Source organism: Alosa alosa, chromosome 22 (genome assembly GCF_017589495.1).
Source record: "Alosa alosa isolate M-15738 ecotype Scorff River chromosome 22, AALO_Geno_1.1, whole genome shotgun sequence".
In the NCBI taxonomy this organism is placed as follows: Eukaryota; Metazoa; Chordata; class Actinopteri; order Clupeiformes; family Clupeidae; genus Alosa; species Alosa alosa.
In genome coordinates, this window is record NC_063210.1 from 14,396,629 (window position 1) to 14,422,116 (window position 25,488).

The 25,488-nt window shown below is 43.6% G+C and overlaps 2 protein-coding genes across 5 annotated transcripts in view; both read right to left on the bottom strand.

Moving 5' to 3' along the window:
- Positions 1-10,976, bottom strand: part of adkb (adenosine kinase b) — a 144,782-nt gene extending 133,806 nt beyond the window's left edge. Inside the window, exons 1-4 of one of the 3 annotated variants that reach the window (XM_048233908.1) lie at positions 9,737-10,814; positions 9,480-9,500; positions 8,555-8,629; positions 7,645-7,698 (exon numbers count right to left, since the gene is read on the bottom strand). In XM_048233908.1, the coding sequence (XP_048089865.1) occupies positions 7,645-7,698; positions 8,555-8,629; positions 9,480-9,500; positions 9,737-9,750 (164 nt within the window). In that variant the 5' untranslated portion in view covers positions 9,751-10,814. The other 2 variants (XM_048233906.1, XM_048233909.1) reach the window with 2 other exon arrangements.
- Positions 10,977-11,188: 212 nt separating this feature from the next.
- The window catches only part of vclb (vinculin b), a 38,044-nt gene continuing 23,744 nt past the window's right edge, over positions 11,189-25,488 (bottom strand). The window contains exons 7-21 of one of the 2 annotated variants that reach the window (XM_048233264.1): positions 23,522-23,615; positions 23,239-23,386; positions 21,562-21,715; positions 20,763-20,938; positions 19,700-19,890; positions 18,535-18,734; positions 17,289-17,417; positions 16,880-17,029; positions 16,067-16,175; positions 15,557-15,859; positions 15,052-15,176; positions 14,308-14,493; positions 13,803-14,006; positions 13,176-13,280; positions 11,189-12,599 (exon numbers count right to left, since the gene is read on the bottom strand). In XM_048233264.1, coding sequence (XP_048089221.1) covers positions 12,453-12,599; positions 13,176-13,280; positions 13,803-14,006; positions 14,308-14,493; positions 15,052-15,176; positions 15,557-15,859; positions 16,067-16,175; positions 16,880-17,029; positions 17,289-17,417; positions 18,535-18,734; positions 19,700-19,890; positions 20,763-20,938; positions 21,562-21,715; positions 23,239-23,386; positions 23,522-23,615 — 2,421 coding nt within the window. In that variant the 3' untranslated portion in view covers positions 11,189-12,452. The remainder of the gene's footprint in view (positions 12,600-13,175; positions 13,281-13,802; positions 14,007-14,307; positions 14,494-15,051; positions 15,177-15,556; positions 15,860-16,066; positions 16,176-16,879; positions 17,030-17,288; positions 17,418-18,534; positions 18,735-19,699; positions 19,891-20,762; positions 20,939-21,561; positions 21,716-23,238; positions 23,387-23,521; positions 23,616-25,488) is intronic. The other variant, XM_048233265.1, reaches the window with a different exon arrangement.

Below are 25,488 nucleotides of genomic sequence, written 5' to 3' on the forward strand. Positions count from 1 at the left end.
ATGCACACACACACACACACACACACAGGCAAACAAACACACACACCTTCATACCCATGCTTACAGACACACACACACAGAGATTCACGCTCCTCTATTGATCCCACCTCCTGTAGCGTGATGGTACAACATCCATGCATTTGAGTGTGTGTGACTGTGTGTGTGTATGTGTGTGTGTGTGTGTGTGTGTGTGTGTGTGTGTGTGTGTGTGTGTGTGTGTGTGTGTGTGTGTGTGTGTGTGTGTGTGTGTGGGCACGGGGAAGAGATGCGTTGTGTGATGTGCGTTTTACAGGCTCTGGTTCGCCTCTCTGGTTGGAGCTGTCACTTCTCCGTTGGCTCTGTCCTGTTCGAAATGCTAATGGGCTCACAGAAACACAGGCTGGGTAAATTATTCATATGGTAGCAGGTCACACAGCGTAATGGGGGGGGGGGGTATGCATGTCTGTGTCTGTGTGTGTGTGTATTTGTGTGTGTGTGTGTTAGGGATTGTGGTGGTGGTGGCGGTGGACGTGGTGGTGGTGGTGGGGGTTACTCCATCAGTTAGCAGACAGAGAGCCTCTCCACTACATTAGCCAGAAAAATGAGCTAAATGCGTGTGGAGAGCGAGAAATAGTGAAAGGGAAAAGCAGAGCGAGAGATAGTACGCTAGATTACACCAACGGGGGGGGAGGAGGTCAGTTCAATGCCTGGCAAACTGCGGGGGAAAAAACGCAGATGCACAGACACAAGCGGACACAGATACACACACACAAACGCAGACAGACCGAGCTGAGGACCAGTGTGGGGAGATCTCTCTCTCTCTCTCTCTCTCTCTCTCTCTCTCTCTCAGCAAATCCCCTAAAGCCTGTACAGTTATGTAATACAGGTCAGCATGGAATATGTCTATCTGTGTACAATAAGCACAGGGTTTAGTCCAATCCCCACTGTTCTGCAGCAAAGGGGGAGTGTGTGTGTGTGTGTAAGGGGGTGTATTCCTCGTGGGCTCTGGCTGAGCTAGAAATGTGACCCGACAGGTTACACAACTCTCCGGCAGCACGTTTCCATCTGACGGCGCGCATTTAGCAAGCCGAGAGGTGGAGGACGATGGAATGGTGGAGCCCGCGCAGGATCCCGCCTCATCTCCACCCGTCTTCCATCACAGCCTCTTCCATCCGAGCAGCACGGGGAGGCAGGGCGAGAGAGAGTTCTGTTGCACCGTGAAACTCTGCTGCCACCTGCAGAGTGAAAGTGATCGAGGCGACAAGGAGGATGCCATTCGTGACAGGAACCAGAGGGGGGCGGTGTTGCTCACTTTTTAACCAGGTATCTGCTCTATTCTTTTTAACTGGTAGCCTGTCAAGGTGTGTGTGGGGGGGGGGGCTTCCATGTCATGTTCCGGGCTTTATTCAATGTTCTACAAGAATGATGAGGCCATGTGGGCTGAAGTGAGTTCTGTGTTGGATGGACGGACCAACCAGTCAGAACGCTAGTGCCCACGCTGTATGGGCAGACAAAAGCTCTCAAACAACATGTCAAAGTCCTCTGGTAGCATGTGTGTGGCACTTATCATTCACCTCCTGAAAGCTATTTCCCACAGAGATCTGGATTAATGTCCTTGGGTAGTTGGAACTTAAATGCAAGTTTCAACAGTTTCTACAGTCACACCCACAAAGGCTGGTAAAAACCCTGAGTCACCATGACAACATCCACAAAAGTGTGGTTAGCATTAGCATCCGGACCTTACCCATTCTGCTTCTTGTGGTGAGGGCGCGCGCACACACACACACACACACACACACACACACACACACACACCAACACAGACCAACTGGGTTACCAGACAACTGACACTGCCTGGTTGATATAATATCAATGTACGCATGCACACATGTACTGTACGTGTACACACACACACAGAATACGACCAATGGGGAAAGCAACACCTCAACAACAAGACACTATTTTGTTCCTTTTGAGAGAAAGTGGAATAGATCATTAATACTGTATGTGGTTTAATGTTCTACATTATGTCCAATATTCTAATATGTGGTTTAATGCTTTACATTTCTCACTAGGTCACTTTGACACTAAAGGTATGCTCCTACTTCATGACCCTGTATGATATCTGTACCATTTTCCCCAAATATGGATAATGTAAGACGCCTGGGTTGATATCACTTCTTATTGCTTGTTTTTTGTAATTTAATTGATTGGAGTACACTGGATGTTGTCTGACTGTCACTATATGATTATCTATCCTTTGCTACGATCTGTTGTGTAATTAAACTCTGGATAATTCTGTCAAGTCAGAGATGCATATTCTGGAGTGCACTGTGCTTTGTGTGTGCCTCTCTCCTGAACAGCCAAATTAAACTCTTGTACTTCTCTGTGACTGGATTTCGTGTCTCGCTTTGGTATGCTCTATTTATTGATATTTATTTATTTGTATCCTACATATCTAATTTATTTCTGCATTTATTTATTTATACTTTTAGCCGCTGGCCATAATGATTTTTTCCACGTTTTTTTCTGACCAACAGTATTCCGTGAACATGATCAACTGAGCTCCGTGTTAAAATTGGCTGGATTTCTCGTTTAAGTGTTGAAGGTTTCACTGGGGTTGCAAGAATTTGCATTGGAAATACTGTAGCTCATGGAGAATTAGAGTGAACTGCATGACCATACAAACTCTATCATGACTTGTCATGAGCATGAGGGAGTGAAGAGTCCAGACACTGAAAGGAGAAAGCACTGTGGTTTGACCTCTATAAGACCCTGCTCTTAACACACAGCCCCGTGATCCACAGGGTTAGCTCAACCAAGGCAGGGTGTGTTGTGTGCATGTGTGTGTGAGTAAATCTAATATATATGTGTCTGCGTGTGTGTGTACACATGCATGAGTATGTATATGTGTGTGTGTGTATGTATGTGTATGTATGTATGTATGTGTGCATGTGTGTGTGTATGTGTGCATGTGTGTGTGTATGTGTGCATGTGTGTGTGCATGTGTATGTGTGTGTGCATGTGTGTCTATATGTATGTGTGTGTGTGTCTATATGTGTGTTTATCTATAGGGCTTAACAGGTCACTGGAAGCCATAATTACTGAGTGTGTGCCAGGGCTGAGTCGAGGTGGAGTCTGTGGCACCGCATCACTTACAGTTCGCTCTACAACGGGATTAGTGTGTTCAACCAGGGGATAATTGAATTCTGGCCCACAGACCTCCTGACTCAAGTGTTTGAGAGTGATATTCACGCTTTTGAACAAGTCGCAGAGGGAGGGAGAGAGGGAGCAAGGGAAGAAGAGAAGAGAGAGAGAGAGAAAAAGAGAGAGGGTGAGAGTGTGTGTGGGTGGGGTGGGTTGGGGGTGTTGTGGGCTTTGGGCTGAAGCAAAGTAGTGGTGTGTATGACTGGTTTATCAGACTAGAGCTTGCTAATAAGGTTTGAGAGAAAATTAAATAACCTCAGTCACGCTGACATTGTTCGTAGGAGGTAATTGAAGTGGGCCCTCCTCACTTGCTGTGAAAAATAGCATTAGCCTGAGATGACCTTAAGCAGACACTAGACTAGCAAGCACAAGACGTCCATTTTGAAGTAATGAACACCTGCTTTTTTTACTAGGATAGTCATTCTGTCCTGTTGTACTGCCAAAACAACTCTGAACACTCGCTGTCTATTTCATTATCATTTTAATAGATTCCTCCTCTAATATTGTTAATTTTTATAGGTTTTCCTAATTGCATAATGAGCAAATCAAAACACTCATGGGCTTCTATGAGCAACACAAAGAACTTTGTGTCTTTTTTTAAGTTAAAAAGCATTTACAGCTTTCAACAAGACTCCTGACAGTAAACAGAAAACAGTAGTAAAAGACTGTCTACTCCATTTGGTCCCAAATTACACAGGCCTGGAGAATCAATACTCTTGAGTCTGAATTGCATCTGAAATCATTACTTTGACACCCACACTGGCGTTTTTCCACACATACAGTTCAGGGAAAAGTGAAGAAAAGAGAGCAAAGTCTTGCACTCCATTCAAACCGCAATATTTAAACTGGTCATTTATGGCATGAACGTGCCGGCATGTTTAACTGGGTCAAAACATGGAATTCTATTGACTGTGACAATGCAATTGGTTCCACATGACTGATGACTGAATTATAAACTATAATTAGTTGCCAATGAATGAGAAACAAAGAGTGGTGTGTTAGTCAGCATGTTTGCATGTGTGTATGTACATACAGTACATGCAAACATGAGAGAGAGAGAGAGAGAGAGAGAGAGAGAGAGAGAGAGAGAGAGAGAGAGAGAGAAATGGTTATTAGGCACCCAAGCTCAATGCTAATCCCATCTCTGAACTGTTGCATGGGATGGACACAGACACACACACACACACACACACACAGTCTGTGCAGGGCCAGATAACAGTGGTGCTTTGTCCTCTGCTCGTCAGTGCCTGGAGGACCACTGTGCTGATGGAGCACTTTTGGGAGCGCACTGCCACCTCTGGGTCCCCATGCAACAATGCAAAACACTCCTGGTTTTCAAAGCACCCAAAACAGCAGGAGTTACACACACACACACACACACACACACACACACACAGAATGATTTTGTGTCCGATTTCCACTTGTGGGCCTTGGATAGAACACCAGGCTATCTATGCCCGTCTCAAAGTCTTTAATCAGATAGTCTACTCCCCTCCACCAAAAAAATCTTAAATCACCAGACTTAATGACTTTGGTGTGGTTAGTGGAGCAACTCCGCAGCTTCCAACTCCAGGAGGACTAGTCGGATTAGCACAACTGAGTGCATTAAAACAAGTTCACAACAGAACTACTGTACCTGCAAGGCAACTCTGCAGGGGGCATTCCAGGCTTTGGAACTCATTTTTTTGTTACACTTCCTGGTCTCCGTTAAGAGTTGTTTCATCCCCTTTTTATTACAAACAGAGCTAAATGCAGCTTCGCCGTGGTAACAATGTTTACACTGGGCGCGGTTGAATATGCTCACAGATTAGGTTGAGTAAATCCAGAGATTGTTACTGCAAATCAAGAGGGGAGGCGAAGGCTGTTTCTTAAGGAGTTTTACTGAGTCGAGTACTCCCTTTCAAACAGTGATAAGACTCCAACATTCCCACTTGACAAATACTGCTCTTCTGAGTCTCAAACAAGAGGGCCTCTTTAGTAGAATAACACCATGTTGAGCTTTGTAGGCAGCTTTGGCATTGACAGTAACATTGTGAGGAGACAATAAATGGTTGAATAGTGGACCTGGCACTGAATAGGGAGAAGCAAAGTCTTTCTTCCATATAACAGTGCTCTTCTTGTCTCTGCATGTCTATCTCAAGGATAGCGAGTCTCAAAACAGGAAATGAGGGGCTCTGTTTGCCACATGCAGCCATGGGAATAAGAGGTCGGTTACGAAACCCTCCAAGGCAGCAGGATCACTAGCTGCATTAAAACACATGACTGGAGACGCCTTGCTGTGCACATCGTAGCATGCCACAGCTTCAGCCCAGTTCACACACACAGCTAATTTTATAATGGTGGCCAGGCCCATGTGCACAGAGCAGACATGTTTGACATTCCACTACACTTCAGGCCACTTACAGTAGGTGTCCTGATAACAATTATGCTTCAAAAGACAGCCAGCAGTCAAAGAAAAATTACATAAAGCAAAACAACGCCCAAAACTCAACCTGCCGGAAAAAAAATACAGATTTCGGGAGGAAACTCAGACACCAAGAGGAGACTGATTACCACTCATGGCAGGGAGTGCGAGTGTTTGAATGTGTGTGTGTGCATGTTTTACGACTCTGTGTGGATGACAGGGAGCGTCTGATGGGAGATTATCTATCAGGGTGGGAGTGTGGCCTGTTGAACACTCACCAGGGGCTATATTTACACAGATGTGCCTGTGGAGACCCAAAAACCGGAGTCAACTGCCAAGAACTGGAGCTCAACACACACACACACACACACACACACACACACACACACACACACTGAGCGGCTCTTAATAGTTTTCTATTTATTTTCTATTCCAGTTTTTTTTTTTTTGCCTTTATTAGGTAGGACAAGTGAAGAGACAACAAGGATGATGAGATGAAGGAGAGAAAGATGGGGAGTATGTACAGGAAATGACCTCAGGTCAGTCTCAAACCTGGGTCTCTGTTGCCAAGGCTACTGCACTACGGTTCCCTCTTATTAGTTTTTACATTAACTAATTTCAGGAAAAGCAATGAACAAATGTCTTAGAGGAACTGCTGCTAAAGGCACATGTACTAAAATGGGACGTGCAGAGGTTTCATAGAGATAGCTGCAAAACAAATATATCTCAACCTGCCGTGATGATGAAACACTGTACTGACTTGCTAGGATTGCTTATGGGCTCAGCTCAAGCCTGTGTGTTCGCTTCCCATTTACACAGCCAGGGCCAGGCAGCCAGGGGACCCGGAGGAGCAATGTGACAATGTGACAATTGTTGTACATGATAAGGGATTCCCTATTCCCTATATATTCTGCTGAAATCCCAAGCACATGAACTTTAAATTATTATTAATCATGTTAGAAATGGAATTTTGAGCACTGCACCTTGAAACTTCCGTACATAATCTATCATTTATAGCAATACATTTTATGCTATTACTACTTTGACGTTCTTTATCTCATAATTAGATTTGGCGATTCTAGCCAGGTTTTCACAGACGGGGTCACATTTGTTTTCTGTGTGTGTCTCTGCCAGTACACCATGAGCCTAGCATGTAGCTGCTGGCACGCTCAGACCATGAAGCTAGTACGGGACATTATCATCAGTATAAGCGCTCACCAGTACATAATTGGCCGGTTTCACAAACATGCATCAAATCCTAGTCTTAGAACTAAAAGAGAACTTCAATGAAGGTCCCCATGGAGAAAGCCCTTTTAGTCTAGGACTAGGTCTAGGGCTTAAAACATGTCTAGGGAAACCAGTGAAATGGTATATGATGAGGAAGGTATGATAAGGCGAAAATAAATAAATAAATAAATTCATCCCACTGCAATAAACAGCCTTGAGGCTGAAGTGAAGTAGCAGAGTCCCATGGAGCTCAGCAGCAGCTCTGAATGATACACCCGAGAGAGGAGAAAGCAGCTTGAGCCGGAGGCCTTGGGCAAAGACGGGAGATCGGAGCCTCTCGGCAACAGATGTGGTATGGCTGAGATGTGGGTGTGGCACGCGTGAGCCGCAAGCGACAGCTGCCTCCTTACAGGGGTGTCACTTACTGACATCAGGGGGGACGCCGGCTATTTCTGGCTACTACTTTGACTGGACCACGTGGGCGCACAAGAAGCAATGTACACTGATTCATACACAGTATAGCTCATTCTTAAAGCTACACAGATCTGGTTCATGAAAGTAAGGCTATTTAAAAACTGACTCTGATGTGCACATTCAGTTCTAATGAACTGAACTGCCTGAAGCTCAAGTTACTGGCTGAAGACAATAAAGAAGAGCATAACTATTGAGTGAAGAATTACATCTGACTGCTATGTCTTCGGTGGAAATTGGTGCGTAAAACTCAATAGATTGCATCAAAAGAGTTGGGTGAAAAGGAAAGATTTTTTTTGTCATTTTGAGTGAGGGAAATGGGGAGTTGATAAGTGGTTTGTTAACACTTTACTCACAGTTCTTTGTGTTTGTCCTCTGCCAGGATCTGGTCATTGGGCTTCAGTCCGTACCTGTCAGAAACACAAGATCATCCTGTAGGCTAGTACTTCATTTCCCAGTGGGCTGATCAAGGATCCTGCATCTGCTGGTCTTAAGTTACAAGCATACATCTTGTCTTGATGGACGACAGATATGTTACTGACTTGAGAAGGTCTAAGTACAAGGATACAAGGAAGTTTATTGTCACATGCATATAGTTACTGGAAGTAAGAAATGCAGTGAAATTATGTCTGGTGTCAGCCTATTTGTGCATTAATGGGGGGAAGTGCAGTAGAAGAGGGGTTTAGGGGTTTAAAAAGTAGATTGGGATTGGGTGGGGGGCACCAACAAGGAGCACCCAAGAGCAACAGGGGGAAAGGGCTGCAGTAGAAGAGGGGTTTAGTAGATTAAGGTGGGGCTGCATAAAAAGGTGGGGAGGATTGGGATTGGGGGGGGCACCAACAAGGAGCACCCAAGAGCAACAGGGGCAAGGAAAAACTCCCTTACCAAGGAAGAAACCTTGGGCAGATCCACGGCTCAAGGGGCTAACCCAACTGCCAGGGGTCTTGGTGTGTGTGTGTTGGGGGATGACAGGGGAGATGGGATAGTGTGCTGTGTATGTGGGGGAGGGCAGTGTGCAATATGTGTGTTGGAGAAGCTTCCTCATGAGACAATGTGCTGTGTATTGGGGGGGGGGCAGTGTGCTGTAAGTATGTTGGGAATGTGTGTTGGAGAAGCTTCCTGATGAAATAATGTGCTGTGTATGTAGGGGGGCAGGGACTTACTATTGCAAGTAGTAGGCACCCCAACTTCTATTTAATCTACATGTGCTGTGAATTCACCCATTCATGGACCTTCACAGAGTTCTGGCCGGGTGATTAAACTTACTTGTCCAAGAAGTCCTTGTCCACCACCGCAGAAATGTCCAGCAGAGGGTTTCCCATCCCAAACAGGGCATTTTGGCTGTGAGTGTGACAGCGAGTACACAGTGTTAGCTGGGATATCCTATTTCATAGCATTTCTCTTCACTTAGAGCACTCACAACCAAACACACACATGTACACACAAGAACAGTAGTACTAGTAAACAGACAAATCTTCCAAAACACATTATAAAGTTGTTTAGTACCGGTACATGAAAAGCTGAACCCTCAACACTGCACTTCATAACAAATGAACTTTCTTAAGAGGGCATAAGTCAAAATCATCAAGTCATGATTTAATTTCTGTCCAACAAACTAAGACTGTGGCCATGTGCTCAGTGCTGCTCCATGTGCTCACAAGAATGGCAGACAAGCCCAGCACACAGGACGCTATAGTGTCAGTGGACACACAGTCACATGCAACACACACACACACCCGTCTGTGGAAACACACATTATTCAAATAGCCTAGACTGATTCATTAGACTGGCATCTCATGCAATCAAAACGGACAGGTCTGTGTAATCCCACCCCCCTCTATCGTGTTAGTGACACACATCAGCATATTTCAGAAGGGATCTAGCCTCTGTTCCATGGATTTTATAAGAGGATGTCTGGTTAAACAAAAAACACAAAGAAGAGGAACTGACACACCAAATCAGACATGCACACACAAAAACCCCTATGTCAACAATTTTCACTCATGTCATGTGTCTGCAGCAGCCTCCTATCAATATTTTGTGTGAGAAATCAATGTGTGTTACACCCTGAAGCCATATGGGACTACTGTATGCACATGGTCATTCCACAGCCACTGAGGCATGAAGAGCAAACACAGGGATGCAACCCACTGCAAAGCCCAAAACCACCACCAGGTCCAAAACAACTTACAGAAATGAGTTGTCCTCGTGTCTGAACCAAATAATTAGAGCACATTGATAACACAAGACAGTACTATTAGAATTATGCGAGATTAGTCATGTCCTACCTCTGACACATGAACAGCTGATTATGTAATTCTATTGTATGTACTGTATATAGGCTCCTTCAAGAGCATTACAGATGCACGCATGTGACAAATTACATTTGAGCGCGTTTTCCGCCATTACAAATTTAAGGTTTCTCGCATTCATCAAATATTTGCTTACCTGGAAGCTGGCATGGCTGTTGATACCGGAGCTCTCTAAGTGTTGACAAACTGTGGCTTCAAGCGTTCACGGCTTTTAAAATCTCAATATCAACATCCAGGAGGGACAGCATGCGTTTTAGTTGTCTAATTTTGTTGAAACCGGAACCCAACAACTGTTTGCTAAACTGATTGGTTACATCCAGAAGTGGGAGGCACGTGTGCTTTTCTCCAAGAATCTGGTTGGTTGAAAATGCATCGTCTATTTTGGGTCTTGATGGAAAATCATATTTGCCTTCAAAATGCGTGGTTGATCGCAATGATTATGGTAATGTTGTTCACCGTGGCGCAGAAATCTGCCGTTTGCTGGGTTCTGAAGTGGCGACTATCCATCTAACTGAAAAGGTATTCCCGACCTATACAAAGCTCATTTTGACAGCCAAAAACACGTGACAGTCGTATCGTATGTGCTATGCACTCACTGCTTTGTGCATTGCAGCCAACTAATCACTGTCAAGAGTCATTCCGTGCAGTTGACATTGACCAAGCTCTCAACCAACAACATTTCAATTCAAGAGAACTTACCTCGTGCTTTTGCTGCAGGCTAGTCTTTCGCAAAGGGCCCATTGCGTCTAATAAGATGAACCAACCTCGGCATCCTCAACTTTCATTAACGTCAATTGTCACCTTAACAGCTAACGTCAACGTTACTACAGCTGCCAATATTACTAACAATATAGCATACGGAGGGGCTAATCTACAGCATGAATTCATTGAGCATCCCTGTCATAACATTAACGTTAGCCAGCCGTCAAGAGCTAGCTAGCTCGAGCATCATAGGGCTCATATCGACTTATCGTCACACTGTTGCACATTTGGCCTTTCAGCAAATACATACCCTTATTTGCAACATTAGATTAGTTAATACTGACTAATGTCAACTAAATACTCTACTAATCCAGCACAATGTTTAGCATCTTGCATAACGCTGTTAAAGCTAATTTTAGGTAACGTAGGCTACAGCTATCTTTCACTTGCAAGCAGTTCCTTCACGTAACGAAGACGCATTCCAGGTGCCATGTCTAGGTCCCAGATACATTTTGTTACCTTAGCGTTTCTCTGGTTTTATTTGCTTGAGGTTCGCCGGCGGCAGCCATACTGAGAAGCAGTGTTGTTTGCCCGCTAAACTTGATTTCATCCACTTTAATTTTCCGAGGGTTATCGACGTAACGTTAATGCAAGAAAGGTAGTCTCAGGATATCGCCTGAATTAAATGTGAAATTTGCACATTTAAAAATCAAATAAAACCTTTTTTGGTTTCGATTGAGAAAATGTGTTTTGTTGATCTAACTCAATTGCTTTAGTTCAAGGTTCAGGAGAACTTGACATTTCAAGAATCAGCGCACTTAGTGAAATGGTAGCCTCTGCTATTTCATGCAGACTGATGAGGTAAATGAATTGACCAAAGACAACATTTGGTGATAAAAGTCCTTAATATTTATTCCAAGGCACATTAGATGGTTTTGAGGGATTCTACAAAGATTGTGATATTTACATTCAAACTACTTTAACGTAAAACAGTCTCATGGGAATCTGCCTGATCCTGTCTTATAAATATGCACGCACATTATAAGTAACCTTAGTGTATTTTTTCTTGACAACTTTTTATGATGGTAGACTTCGTCTAGCAAAGTCTCTGTAAAGAGACACTTAGTCGCTACTTGTTCTGAGAAAAACAAATGAATACATATGTTTCAGCTTAAAAAAAAAGACTAAGCACCTGTTTAAAGAATTGACCTTGATGTTACTGCACATTTCATTCTGAGTATCACAGGAATTTTGAGAGACATTCTGAGGTTGTAATACTAATAGCCTATTGTATTAACAATTAATTTTCATTAGTTTCAAGAATGTAGCCCTTTGCACATTTATCAAATACAAACAGAAATAGTTTGAACAAAAAAAAAAGAGAAAAACTAATAAATCTTTGGTAATTCCTGAAAATGTCATATAGGCCTACTGCTAAGAAAATACATAGAACAGCAAGAGCACACAGTTAGAGATCATTCCCTATTTACCATCATAATGTATTGTGAATGTGAGAGCAGTGCTTGTTTTCGTATATGGTGGTAGTTCATGGTGTAATATATTTTGTGTCAAACTAAATATATAGGCTATATTGTTTCGCAAACACTCTGAGTTTAAATGGTTGTTCAGGCAAAAGGGTGAAAGGTTTTCTTCAGTACACAAAAAATGTCATAACCAGTATAAAGATATAAAACAAATGTCTCCAAAAAAATTCTTAACATTGAAAAGATCCTAAAGTTTCAACCCCTCACTGAAAATAACCTCTGAGACAGAAAATAACCATCTCTATGTAATACCAAAATCAAACCTCCACTCAAAATATATACCCAGGATTCTTCTCAACAAAATTCAACAACATAGTATTTTCACATAATACAAAATGAATTACCCAGTTGCATTGAATTGTCCCTTATCTTACATTCCACTAAGACAGCTCTTGAAAAAAGTTACCAGTGGGGAAAAAGGAACAATTGTTAACAAATGACACCCATACAAAAAAAAGTGAAAGCAATGTTTTCAGTGAACGTCATGACCCTGCTATAACTGTCCACACTTGAGGACTGTCAAAGCTGTGTGTTAAACTGGGGGCAGCTCTCTCACTGAGAGATACTGGACTTGGGACTGAGGAGGATGTGGTGTTGGCCGGGCTTCTACTGGTACCAGGGAGTCTTCCTGACCCAGTGGAGAGTGAAGCCAGCGTCTGTCCGAATCTTGATGGAGGCGGCCTCGGCCTCCCTTACAGTCTCTTTCACTGACTGCATCAGATTCTGGGCGTTGTGCACCAACATTTCTGTAGCCTGTTGTAGGAAGAGAAAGAGGAGCTCATTCAGAGATTAGATTTTTTTTTTGGGCCCTTTCCAAACATTAGCCCCATAATTCTCCACACATAGGTGCCGACATGAGTGCAGCACACTCCGCTTCCGACGTTCAATTACATTAGATTCACTTTTTTTTCCCAATACAACTCTGCACACCAGCGTTAAACTTCGACCCCACCACCATGATGATTACGATTCAGTTCTATTTTTGTCAGCGCTGCTCAATAAAATCCATTGTTTATCAAATCCTTGTCAGCTAAAAATGTCAGTGCTGATGTGCATGTCAATGTCGGGCGCCTATATGCAGATATAATAAATGTTTTTGCTTCAATAACTCATGTTTTGAGGCAGCTGATATAGCCTATGTTACGCCACTTGTTTGTTGCAAAACCACATACTATCAAACACTACAGTTAAACATAGCAAAGCAAAACAAAACAATTTATACTTCCTAAACCAGAATTTTTACAGCACTGCGATTGAGTATTTTTTTACTGTGGGAGATTCTTGGAGTGAGGGTACAAAGGGTCAAACGGAGAGAAATAGAACACCCACCTGCTCGGATTCCTCCTCACTGATGTTAGTGCGACCCAACATGGTGGCCTTGACAGTGGAGAGGATCTTCAGCTGAGTACTGATGGTGGGGATACGCTCGCACACCTGTGGATAGACACAGCTGTTAACTCAGAAGGCAGCTATGCAAGAGTGTGATTCTGAAGCATATTCCAGATTAAAGCAGTAGTCCCCCAAAAAAAACACGTTTTACAGTGATTTTGAAACCGCTAAGGAGCGTTGTTAGGCACGACACAAAGGTGAGTTTTTTTAAACACAGTATTAATAAGGGAATGTGACTACATGAGTATGACTGAGCATTTTACGATTGCTTTGAACACATCTCTGCCAATTATAATCAAGATTCTGAACTATCCATTTTATTTTGAATGCTAATTCTCATTACTAAATCAATTAGTACTGTTAAATTGTCAAAGTACTGTATGACAGAGACACGCTTTGTCCAACTACAAGGACTCCAGCACACAGCGACAATTGTATTGTTTGTTCTATGACTAATAAAAGTTAAAGATGATGCTGTTCTTCTGTGGTATATGTCAAACAGAATCAGGTCACTTAAGTTTATGAACCGTCTCTGATAAGGTATTTCGATTGGCCCCATTTACTCACCTGAAGTAAGTTGGTCCTGATTCGCTTGTCTGTGCACTGCTTAGCGACTTCTTTGGCCAGCCTGGTGACCTCGTCTGAGGCCTTGGCGATGTCTTTGGCACACTGAATGAGAGCACGCTTGTTGCCACTACCACCACGCACAAGACGGGACATCTCTGCCATCAGCAAGGCCATTCGCTTAGCTGCACCAATGATGTCGTTGCCCTGCAAGTAATGGGACAGGTTATGTATTTGTTTCCTGTCGTTTCATAACTGTATTTTTTCTGAAAACATATGAACATTTTTATTTTTTGAATAATATATATATATATATATATTCATTTTTATTTCACAATTCTATAAAATATATAGTGCCCTTTTATCCATGTAGTTATATTCATTTAAACTATTAATTTTAAACTATATTTATTTGACCACAGTAGAAGATGATCATCTTCTGAAGATGTGGCAAAATAAAGATAATAAAGAGTCCCAGTTTACTATAGGGTGACTTTTGACCACTCACCTTGCTGGACCACTTGCGGGCCTCGTCGTGGAGTTGCCTGGCGGCCAACATCATGGGCTCGCTCACCATCTCGCCGGCCTTTTGCTCAGGGAACTCCTCTTCCTTCTCCTCTGGGGGAGGGGGTCTGGGAGGAGGCACCTCACCCTCAGGCAGTGGGGGCTTGGGAGGGGCAGCCTCGTCGTTGATCTGTAGGAGAAATATAGAATTGGTTCATTACAGGGGTCAGTGTGGCACAAGCGGCTGCAATGTCCACACCACATTCGGGTCCAAGTGCACACAGGGGTGTTTGAATCTGACCCGCAGTGATTTCTCAATCCCACCCAATCTCTTCTTTCTAATCACTTTTCACTGTCTTATCTGAATAGAGGCAAGAAGCCCAAAAAATATACTTAAAAATGATTCATTATAGCAGCCAAAACAATTATTAATACCCGCATTTCACTCCATAAGATCCTTCCTTAAAATATTTTTGGAAGGTTTTGGAGAAATGTATCAGCTACCAGTTAAAACACATTTGTTAAAAAAAAAAACACAAAAAAACCCAGCATTTTTCATTCTGGATTTGAATTCATTTGGATTCTTTTATCATGTACGAGTAGGTGACTTGAGGCAGTGCAAACAAAACTGGAGAAAAATAAACACCATTACTGCTGTCTGTGGATCCACTCAATTTCAACAAGTAACATGCCGTTTGGGTGATTAAGGAATGTCATGTGAGGTGCATGTGGAACTGTTTGAACTTACGTGGAGCTGATCTAGATCGGGGGGAGGTGGGGGGAAGTCGGGCTCCTGTGGCTGGAAGGCCTCCCTCACCTTGGCCACGGCACCCAGAATCTTGTATCCGGAGTCCAGGAAACCTTTCTGTAGGCCTGTCAAAACACAAACATTTGGGACTCGTCACGGCAACCAACCAGCATGAAATACTCAGTAAGAATGGCTTACTTATCTTGGGCATTTATTCAGGACTTCATAAATATATAAGATGTGTTTTAAATGAATTGACCTTTCTGATTTAACAGATGTGTTCCCATCACTCCTCAATACACTTTCGGCTTAACTTTATAAGAAAAACACTTTCCGAATTTTAAAGACTGGGAAGCAAAGACTGGGTTTGGCAAAATGATGTCAGAGTTCTGTATAGAATTACTGGTCTTTTTCTCTCTCTTAGTCCAAAAACCCTTGTAGCCAGGAACTATAAATGGTACACTTCACAAGCAAAACTGGCCTCAGTGGCTGGAAAAGTCCAAACCTTGGTCCTGGATGTTGGCAGCCACGGCCTTGGCGTTCATAACCATGGGGGAAATGGTCTGGCTGAGTTCATCCGAGGCTGCCTTCACCGTCTCCCGGAACTTGGGGTCCTCAGAGTTCTCCACCTCCCGCTTGGCCACCAGGAGGATCCGGTTGGCGCGCCTGGCGATGCTTGTCGCTCCGGCGACGAGCATCTGAGGCTGGTGATTGGCCATGGCAACCTGGCACTTCTCAAGGTCCTTCCTGATGGCCTCCTCAGAAGCATCCAGCAGGGATTTGGTGTCAATGGCCTCATCAACCAAACCTGGGAAAAGGCCAAGTAGAGGTCAGTAATCCTGTCCATCTCATTCAAGGCCTTCCCTAACCTCCCTTGTGCTTTTATAATAACCAATATACATACGTACGGACAGACAAAAACTAGATCAGCAAGTTGATCATTTTAATAATATACACAAGGTAAAACACACATACACTCACAATAAAAACGAATGTGGAATAATTTTTTCCCTACCAGTCATCTTTTCCACATTGTCGATCCACTGGTTCTTCATGGTCTCAAAGTGCTCATTTGCTGCCTGGTTCCCTGGGTTCTTCAGCAGAATTCGAGCAGCAGACACCACCTATAGACCAAGAAAATCCAATGTACCGTGAACAGAACTGGACACTTACTCTATAACTCAGAGTAATATAATATAATATAATATAATTCAGCAACACCCTGCAAACACCAACACTATAGCATTTCCCCATCTATTCAAACACAAAATTCTATGCAGACCTACCATGGTTGTATGCAAAAGGTCCTAAATATATTTGATTCTAGCAATATGGGGTTGTAGCTACTCACGTCCCACAATAAGACTGTTAAAATACAATTGATATCTTTAATGCAGCACTAGAGTGGGTCTAACTGTTTCAACCTGAACTTCCCCCTCAGAGTACACAGAGTATTATAGACCCTTTCAACAATAAAAACAAAAACAATGCTTGAACGTTCTATTTGGGTCCCAATCTACTTCCTCTGCATTAAGATAACATATGGAATGTTAAAAAGGAAGTCTTGTGGGGCCAACTATGATGCTGATAATGGAACTCTCTTGAAAGGGTCCATACCATCACATTAGCATCTCCACCAGGCTCCACATCCACACAGCCTCAGTTACCTTCTTTGCATAGACAGTGCAGTACAAGACTCAAACTCACAAGCCTAGACATGGCTGGCAGAAATGCTTTTAAAATCTATGGCTGCTAACTAGCACCTGTCACTAACACGTCTCTAGGTGTCGTGGGAGTGAGGTTTACACACTGCACAGCACTTCCTCACCTGAGGAGTCAGGTCCCTGGCAGACTTCACCGCAGCCTGGATGCCCTCCACAGTGGTCTTATTGGCAGTGCCCACAGCTGCGGCCTTCTCAGCCGTGGCACCCAGACGGTTGGCATGGCTCTCGAAGTTTGCAGCTCGCTCGTCAAACACCTGAGTAAGGAAGACGTTTTGGATCAGAGGGAAAGTCTGACAATGCGCCAGTCTGCCAGTGAGAATGTGAGAATACATTCTGTTTGCCAGTACAAAGAAACGTTAGATAATACATCACTAAAAAAGGTGTAAACTGCTATGTGAATTAATATAATTCAACAGTGTCTGTGTGAATTATGCAAAAAGACGGAGTGAGTGTGTACGACGAAGATAGTGTGTGTGTGGCTGAGTGTCTGTCTGTCTGTGTGTTAACTCTTACCCCTTCCCTGTTTGGAGCGTCTGGCGGTGCAGTGGCGGCCACAGCCAGGAGTTTGATGGGGGTGGTGGTGTCGCTGAAGATGTCCGACACCTCCTGAGTCATGGCCTCCTGCATCTGCCCCTTCAACTCCTGCAGCAAAAACATTTCCGTTCAGAAGCCAAACTTAACCATCTGAGTTAGATCAACAGCCAAACACACCAGTCATTTGGCATGCTAAATAAAATGGCGATTTCTGCACTAATATTTAACATTTCATCTTGTGTTTTCAAAGCAATCAAAATTGCTGCTTTCTCTGCCTAGCACTTGTCAAAGGCCATGTCTGGGATTGGTGTGCATATGATAACCAGTAGGGGGAGCTCTGCTCTTGTATTGACCAGAGCCGTATATATACCTGGTATTGACCAGACTGTGCAGCACACTGTGGGAACACATTAAATGGCTGTCAGAGAGTGCAGAGGTGTGAGACTTGGTGGTGCTTGTGAGATCTTGAAACTGTCTGTGGGTCTTGATTAGTCATTAAGTTCACAGTTCACCTTCTTTTTCTCACAGTCTTTACTGTAGATGTATGCTTCTAATAACTTCATATTTTATGTTGTACAAGTGTTTAATGTATGTGTATAAGGTAGAATATGAAAGGTACCTAGTCAAGTGTTTAAGAGTTAATAAACAGTTCACACCCTCAGGAGTTGTGAGTTAAAGGTAGTATAGGCTTCTGAGACAACTGCTCATCCTTGAAGGAGGGAGTTCCTTCTGAAAATTGTTATTCAAAATGTGCAGGAAGTAAACACAGGAAGTCGTAATGGGCGGAGGTGTCTCAGCCACTGTGGTAGGCTTGGTCCCATGTGCTCGATCCATAGACAGCTGACATAATGAGACATTGGGGTTTGCAAAAGCTTCAACCTCAATTTATCTCTGAAGATTCCAGTACCCAATTTGTAAATCATGCCCTGGAAACCTCTACCGAGACGATAGTCGGTGTGTGCTGATTAAAGTAAAGACATGATTTGGAAAATGTCCAGTCAGGATATGCTCTCACAGAGAGAATACCATGGAGCTTGGTGGTGGTCCTCCTGGGTGGGTTGTGTGTATCAGTTAAGTGAGAAGGTGTTGACGTGTTCAACACGACAATCCTCAATAAATAACACACGTGACAGGATGTAACCTAACACATCCAAATGTGTGTGTGTGTGTGTGTGTTGATGTCCTGCAAGCACACACACGCACACACGGCCGCGGCATTCCTCACCTTGAGGGCCTGCTGCAGCTGGTGGGCGATGGCGCGCGCCTGCGGGGAGTCACCCTGGCCCCGGGCGGCCAGGTCGGCCAACTGGGCCATCAGCTGTTCCACCTGCTCGCACTTCCCCAGGAGCTCCTGCCGCTGCGGCCCCTGCAACACGTTGGCCAGGCGACGGCCCTCGGCGACCATGCTGCGGATGGCAGCTTGACCTGCGGTCGGGAAAGTAAGCGAGAGCGAGAGCGAGAGAGAGAGAGAGAGAGAGAGAGAGAGAGAGAGAGAGAGATATATGTTAAGGTTTGTGTACAAGACAACGTTGACAGCAAAGGTGGCAGTAGTGTAGCATCACTGTTTTACTTGATGTGATGTACAATTGGACTTCCTTGTGTGTGTCTATCTGACAGACATTCTCTGTGAGGAGATAGCTTGTTGGGGAAATCAACGAGAGGGATGTAAAAGCTTGTGTACAAAGACAAAAGTTGGGACACAGTAGTGTGCCATTACTGTAATAATTGATGTCAAAAGTACAGTTGAACTTCCTTGTTGCAAACTGACACAGTCATTCTCTATGACAAGACCAGGAATAGCCACTTGGCCGAAGGTCAAGATATGAACAATAGGAAGGAAATGCTCGGAGTTGTAGCGACTGTTGTACTGTTCATGCTAATCTGCATGGGCAGCACAGTGCATGCTGGTGATGCAGCATCTTTTTCACCAGGGAGATGCTTGTGGTCGACTAAGATCTTTTGTGCAACACAGGGTTGGCTCGCGTGGTTCTGCTAAATGTTTGCTGTGGTATTTTTTTTGTGGATGACAACACATAAATAATGGAAGTGCGAGCAAGCACATTTATGGGGAGGGGAGTTTTATGCAACTGCTCCGTGGAAACAATAACAAGTGTGGAATTTTGAGCTCCGAAACAAGCCAACTGGGGAGGAAATTATATGGTTTGGAGTGGCGGGGTGGAATGTAACGGTGGAAAGAAACCCTGGCAGACATGTTCACAGCGCAAACAAGAGATGGACATGCAGAGTGTTTGTTTGTGTCTTTCTCTGTGTGTGCGTGTCTGTATCTCTGCCTGTGTGTGTGTGTGTGTCACGCCTCATTTTCTTCACCATAAAAAGATGGAAGACAGGGAGTTGAGGAATGAGAGATGGGACAGGACAAGGGGACTCACCCACGCCGCTGTCGTCCAGGGTGGGGTTGTCGATCCAGTGCTGGGCCTGCTCGAGCTTCCCTTCCAGGTGCACGGCCGCCTTGGCGGGCCGGCTGTTGGCAACGGCCTTGTTGGTCTTGGACTGCAGGTTCTGCAGCGCCGTGGCGATCTGCTTGGCCAGAGCCCTGGCTTCTGGGGTGTCTCCTTTACCCCTGAGTGAGAGGAGAGATGGGGCCGACGAGAGAGAAGATGAATGAACGTGATTTCCCAACTATTAGTCACGGCTTATACATTGATTGTGCAAAATTTCTTCAGCTATGAGGTTAATACACGAGTTAATATGGTATTAATGTTTTTTTTTTCCTTTTAACTTGCATAAAACAGTGTCCTGCGGCTTATACACAATGTGGCTAATGCACAGGAAATTACTGTAGGAAGTAGGAACTTTATACTGTACTGCAAATGGAAATGAGCTACTAGCTAAATCTGGTGCAAAGCATCTTTTTTTTTTCTGTGATCAGTGGATTTTTTGTACATGGTCCCTGAAAGAAATAAACTTAAACTACAGCCTCGAGAGCTCTCTAAGCCTTTATTGACGCAATAAGTTTTTGTGAGTTTTGAGGGCATAAACAAAAGTGCACCAATGTGAAGTAAAGACACAAAAAGACATGGAGGACTGAGTGAGACTTGTGTAAATGCTGATTGCTGAATAATGAACTATGCATGTTCAACATTAAAGTGTTTATGATACCCACACCACCACTAATATACTAATCCACCACTAATATACTATTCTCATGTGATTAACATGCAGCAATAATGTTTGCATTCATTGTTTGCATTGCTGCTGTTTGCCTGTGCAAGCAGACAGTATTGAGATAGTGGCAAACAAAATTAGGATTACATCAGAAAAGACTTGACAGGAGTATAGCACAGCCTCTAGGCAACATTGGGCCATTGTACAAACACTGGGTTTTTACTGAGGTTATAGGAGAAAACTAAAGTGTACACACTAACCAACAAATGGCTTGGACACAGTTTAAAGATTAAGTCCCTGGGAGAGAAGGCTCTGAGGGCTACATACTGTTTCTTGAGCTCTGACAGCTTTGCGGTCAGGGCAGCGATCTCTCCCATGGAACGCAGGATGTCATCTCGCTCCTTGGGGTCCTCGCAGAGGTCGGCGATCTTTCGGGCCTCGGCCAGCAGGGACCTGATGTGCTCCTCGCCCTCAGGGCCTGCGTTGGGGTCTGCCAGCCAGTTCTGCAGGGGCAGAGACAGTCACATGAACATCTTTGCAGACATGCACTCATCTCATGTTCATGACTGTTACGCTCGTGACTGTTACGTTTGTGAATGTTACGCTCGTAACTGTTACGTTTGTGAATGTGACGTTTGTGATTGTTGTTACATTTGTTTGTGACTGTTACGTTTGTGAATGTGACGTTTGCGAATGTGACGTTTGTGAATGTGACGTTTGTGAATGTGACCGTTACGTTTGTTTGTGACTGTTACGTTTGTTTGTGAATGTCTATTTCCTCACATTGCTACTCTGGTCTCTGGTGCAATGGTGGCATATCTGCACTTTTTACAGGGTGCTTGCAAACGTTGTGTCTCTTTGATAAATGAATAACATATTAGGCAACCACAGAGAAAGAATGGGGTATGTGTGTGTGTGTGAGAGAGAGAGCGTGAGTGTGTGTGTGAGTGTGTGAGAGTGAGTGATAGAGAGAGAGGTGGGAGAAAGAGAGCAAGGTGACATGTTATTCATTTTGGTGAGTGGATGTGTGAGAGAGGGGGTAGGTGTGAATGTTATTAGTTGTGTGTGTGTGTGTGTGTGTGATTAGCCGTCTCTTCACAGTCGTGGGTGCTATGGGTGGACCAACCTGAGCAGCATCGATCTTCTTGGCGATGGCCTGCTTGGAGTTGGTCATGGCCTCCAGCTTGCGGGCAGCGTTCTCCACTTTCCCTGTGAGCATGTCCAGCCCCTGGGACACCTGCTGGGCCTTCTGCATGGCCACTGGGCTCGCCCCCTGCCCTCTATGACAAACACACCAATCAGAAATGGTTATGCATGTGACGTTCAACACAAGCACCAATCAGAAGTGGTCATACTCATGAGGTTCAACACAAGCACAAATCAGAAGTGATGATGTAGAAAAGCAGTTGTTATCTCCGCGCTTCTGTAATTAACTATCTGGCGCGTCAACGGGAGAGGACTAATTGTAGTATCTCTAGATAAGTTGGCAGAACGTTGAAAGTCCCATTATGTTGGCACATTAAAATAAAAATCTGAAGTTTAAACATCTGTGCTGTTCCTCTCTCTCGCTACAGTAGTGACCATGCTCATAAGATTCAACACACGCACCAATCAGTTGCCATGCCCCTGCGGCTCCACGCATAGCCAGAGAGGGTCAAAGCGGAGTTACAATGTAGTAATCAAGGATCTTTCGCATAGCTACTCTATGGCACTAATGATGTGCTGGTCATAAGTTTAAATTGGCGCTTTAAAACGAAGATTTGGACCAAACAGTCACTGCCACAGCATCTTTTAAAAACAAACTCAAATGTGTGGCCAGTGACAAAGAATGCATTCATTTAACATTAACAAAGAAGAATGCCTTCATTTAACATAAAATAGTTGATTAAGTAATACAGGTATTTTTAACCGATTCAATCAATGTTCTGAGCAACATATTGCTTAACTCGATAACATCAGCTGATCCTTTTTTTGTAGAAAGCCACCAGTCTGATGTCAGAGTCTCAAGAAAAAGGGCCAACAGCTCACTTAGAAGGCATGTGAAGAATGTGTTAAAAATATCTTTTTTTAACAGATTTGCTTCTTTTGTGTAGCTCCCCCCACCCTCCCCATCTCTCTGAGGAAAAAGTCCAGAAACAAGCCCCAGTGCCTAGAGAGGCTGGAGGAGGATAGAGAGGATTAAAAATAACCAGAGGCAGCTGCATTTCATCCACCAGACCGCAGCTTCAGTCGAGACCCCCATATCTGTGGGAGATCGCTTTCCCTCCCTTCTGAACAGTAATCCCCCATAATCAGATTGCCACTGCAAGTCTGCTCCGACTCCCACGACTGGGAAGACATATTAGAGCTACCGCTCCAAGAAATACATAGCATCCGCTTCTAGGACAGCACTAGATCAATGGTTTTGATAATGAGTCGGAGATCCAATAAGCAGTCAGCAGACAGCTGTGCATTTCCTGTTTCAACTCAGCTTCTTTATTACATCAATCAAATAAAACAACTATAAATGAAAATAAATATAAATGAATATAAATATAAATATATATAAATAAATAAATAAATAAATAAATAAATAAATATAAATGAAATCAATTTGTATCACTACTATAGCTGAAATGACATGATATCACATCACTACAATTTAAATGTTAAGAGAAAAGAGCTTAGCCATCACAGAAAAAATGAATTAGTACATGAAGCACCTACAGTGAGTGAGTGTCTGAGAAACTGAGAAATGCTCAGTGTGGGTATAAAAATAGGAAGTGAAGACTGTGGTGTTAAATTTGGATGTAGTGGTTCTTACCTCGCCCGCATCTCAGACACCTGATCGGTCATCTGGCCCAGGGCCTTGGCTGTGCCCTCGATCTCCCTGCGCTCCTTGCCGGCACACAGCTCACCCACTTTGCCAGCCTCGTCCAGGATCTGCCGAATAGCCTGCTCACCCGGATCGCCTGAGGACACACACACACAAACACACACATTTAGCAAACACTTTCATCCAAAATGACTTGCAATACACTAGGGAAATCAATTCTACAGACATACTAAACTACATTAGCGGATCATGGCATAGTTGCCTGCCTTACCTGGTTGGGCGTTCGGGTCTCTCAGCCAGTTTTTGGCCTGGACCAATTTTGAGTCGATGAGGGCCAACGCTCTCTTCATGGCTTCCGTGTCCTTCATTTCATGAGGTTAAAGAGAATGAAAAGATTAATATTCTCATTTTATTTATTGAAATCACACACTGTTTGGCACAATATCACCCAGCTTATACAGGCCAGGCGTCCATACAGAGCTTGATTTAGCACAAAGTGGCTCACACTTCCCCAGTCATTTGACACATTGGATGATAACCTTCATTGCCATAAAAATGACAATAAAGTTCACAGCAGGTGCCAGGTCACACCAACAGATGCGTGTTAGGAGCGGAATTTACAAGAGTACGTATGCAACACGAACAAACAACTGAACAAACACCATGCACCAGCAGAGGGCCTAATCAAGCGTCTCTCTTATAAAAAAAGACACATCTGCTTCATCATACCAAAACCTGAACTCATAAAAATCAACATAACAAAAACCAGGGCAACATGTATTGCTTTATTTCATGTTGAAACATTCCAGGAATTCCAACTGACGCTCTGATACTGTACACTGCTAGCATGTATTGGAGAGCATTAGAGTGGAGGGGGAGGAGAGCGAGGTGAGGGTAGGAAGTACTGTAGGATATAAAAAAAAGGTGCAGAGAAGTGTTTTCATGGCCATTTCCTTTTTAGGGTAACACGGTTTTTCAGGCGGCTGAACTGAGTCACCGGTACGCCGGCTGACTCACTCTAAGAGCAGATCCAGACTGCCATGCCTGAGATTAGACATGCTCGGCAGTTGTAGCGCTCACACAGAATGCCACACGTCACCACAATCTGCTGCCAAAAGGGCTCTGCACTGGATGCCGTTTAAGTATGTTAACAGAGAATTCAAATGGCTTATTTATGTCATGAGTGTACACATGATTTGTCTAATAGGTGTGTTTTTTTTTGTCCTTGCTTGTTTTAAAGCAACACAATGCAGTTCTTTTAGCGTGAAATAACAGCTTAAAACTCATTATGATGATACACTGACTTATAATACAGAGAATGAAGCCTCGGACAATGCCAATGCACGCCCGGAATGCACAAGCTTGAACGTTGTTGTTCAGGTAGGATCATGACCCTTTTAGTCGTTTTTTTTACTAACTGGGTACAGTCATAGCGCTAAATGATGGTGAATGTTAAATCTTGCTATAACTAGTCTTGCTAATCCTAGCACTTACCACCCAGCTAGAACTGACACTCGACTGTTTAAAAACAGCACTCACTCATGCACTTATTCTTATTGTACTCTACCTTTTTTAAATGGTCCTAGAATTGAATTGCTTTAAAAAACATGTTGTTAGTCACTTTGGTTAAAAATGCATCAGCCAAATGTAATGTAATGTAATGTAATGAGTGTTGATGGAGAATAGATATCAATTCTTCCATTGTGTTACCATAAGGCAAACTCAACTGCACTGTCATGCCAATAGAGCAATCTAATCTAATTCATACTGTGAATGCTAATCTGATCTTTGTATCTATCAAATTAGTGCGGAAACTAAAAACATTTATATTAGTGTTTGAATCTGTACATGTTGTGTATGTGTTTGTGTGTGTGTGTGTGGCTTAAGAGTTTAGACAGGGTGGGATCAGCTCAGCTGTGCCTACTCAAGCTTCCTGTAGCTCACAAACCGAGCTTCGAGAAAGGAAGAAAAAAAAAAAACACTTCTTCGAGTCACTACCACACAAAACACAAGAGACATCTACAGAGGAACGTTCACGACAGAAATAGACCATATGAGAGTGGGATCGGTCTACCGCCAGAGAGCAAAGAGAGAGCAAACACTCTAAAAAGCCACAAAACAGACGAGCACAAGGGGAAGACACCGATGCCGCAAGTACACAGACAGATGTACAGTCTGTCCTTGACGACAGCTAACGCGCATATGCTAACGTGTCCATATTCTGTGTGGCCATGAAAT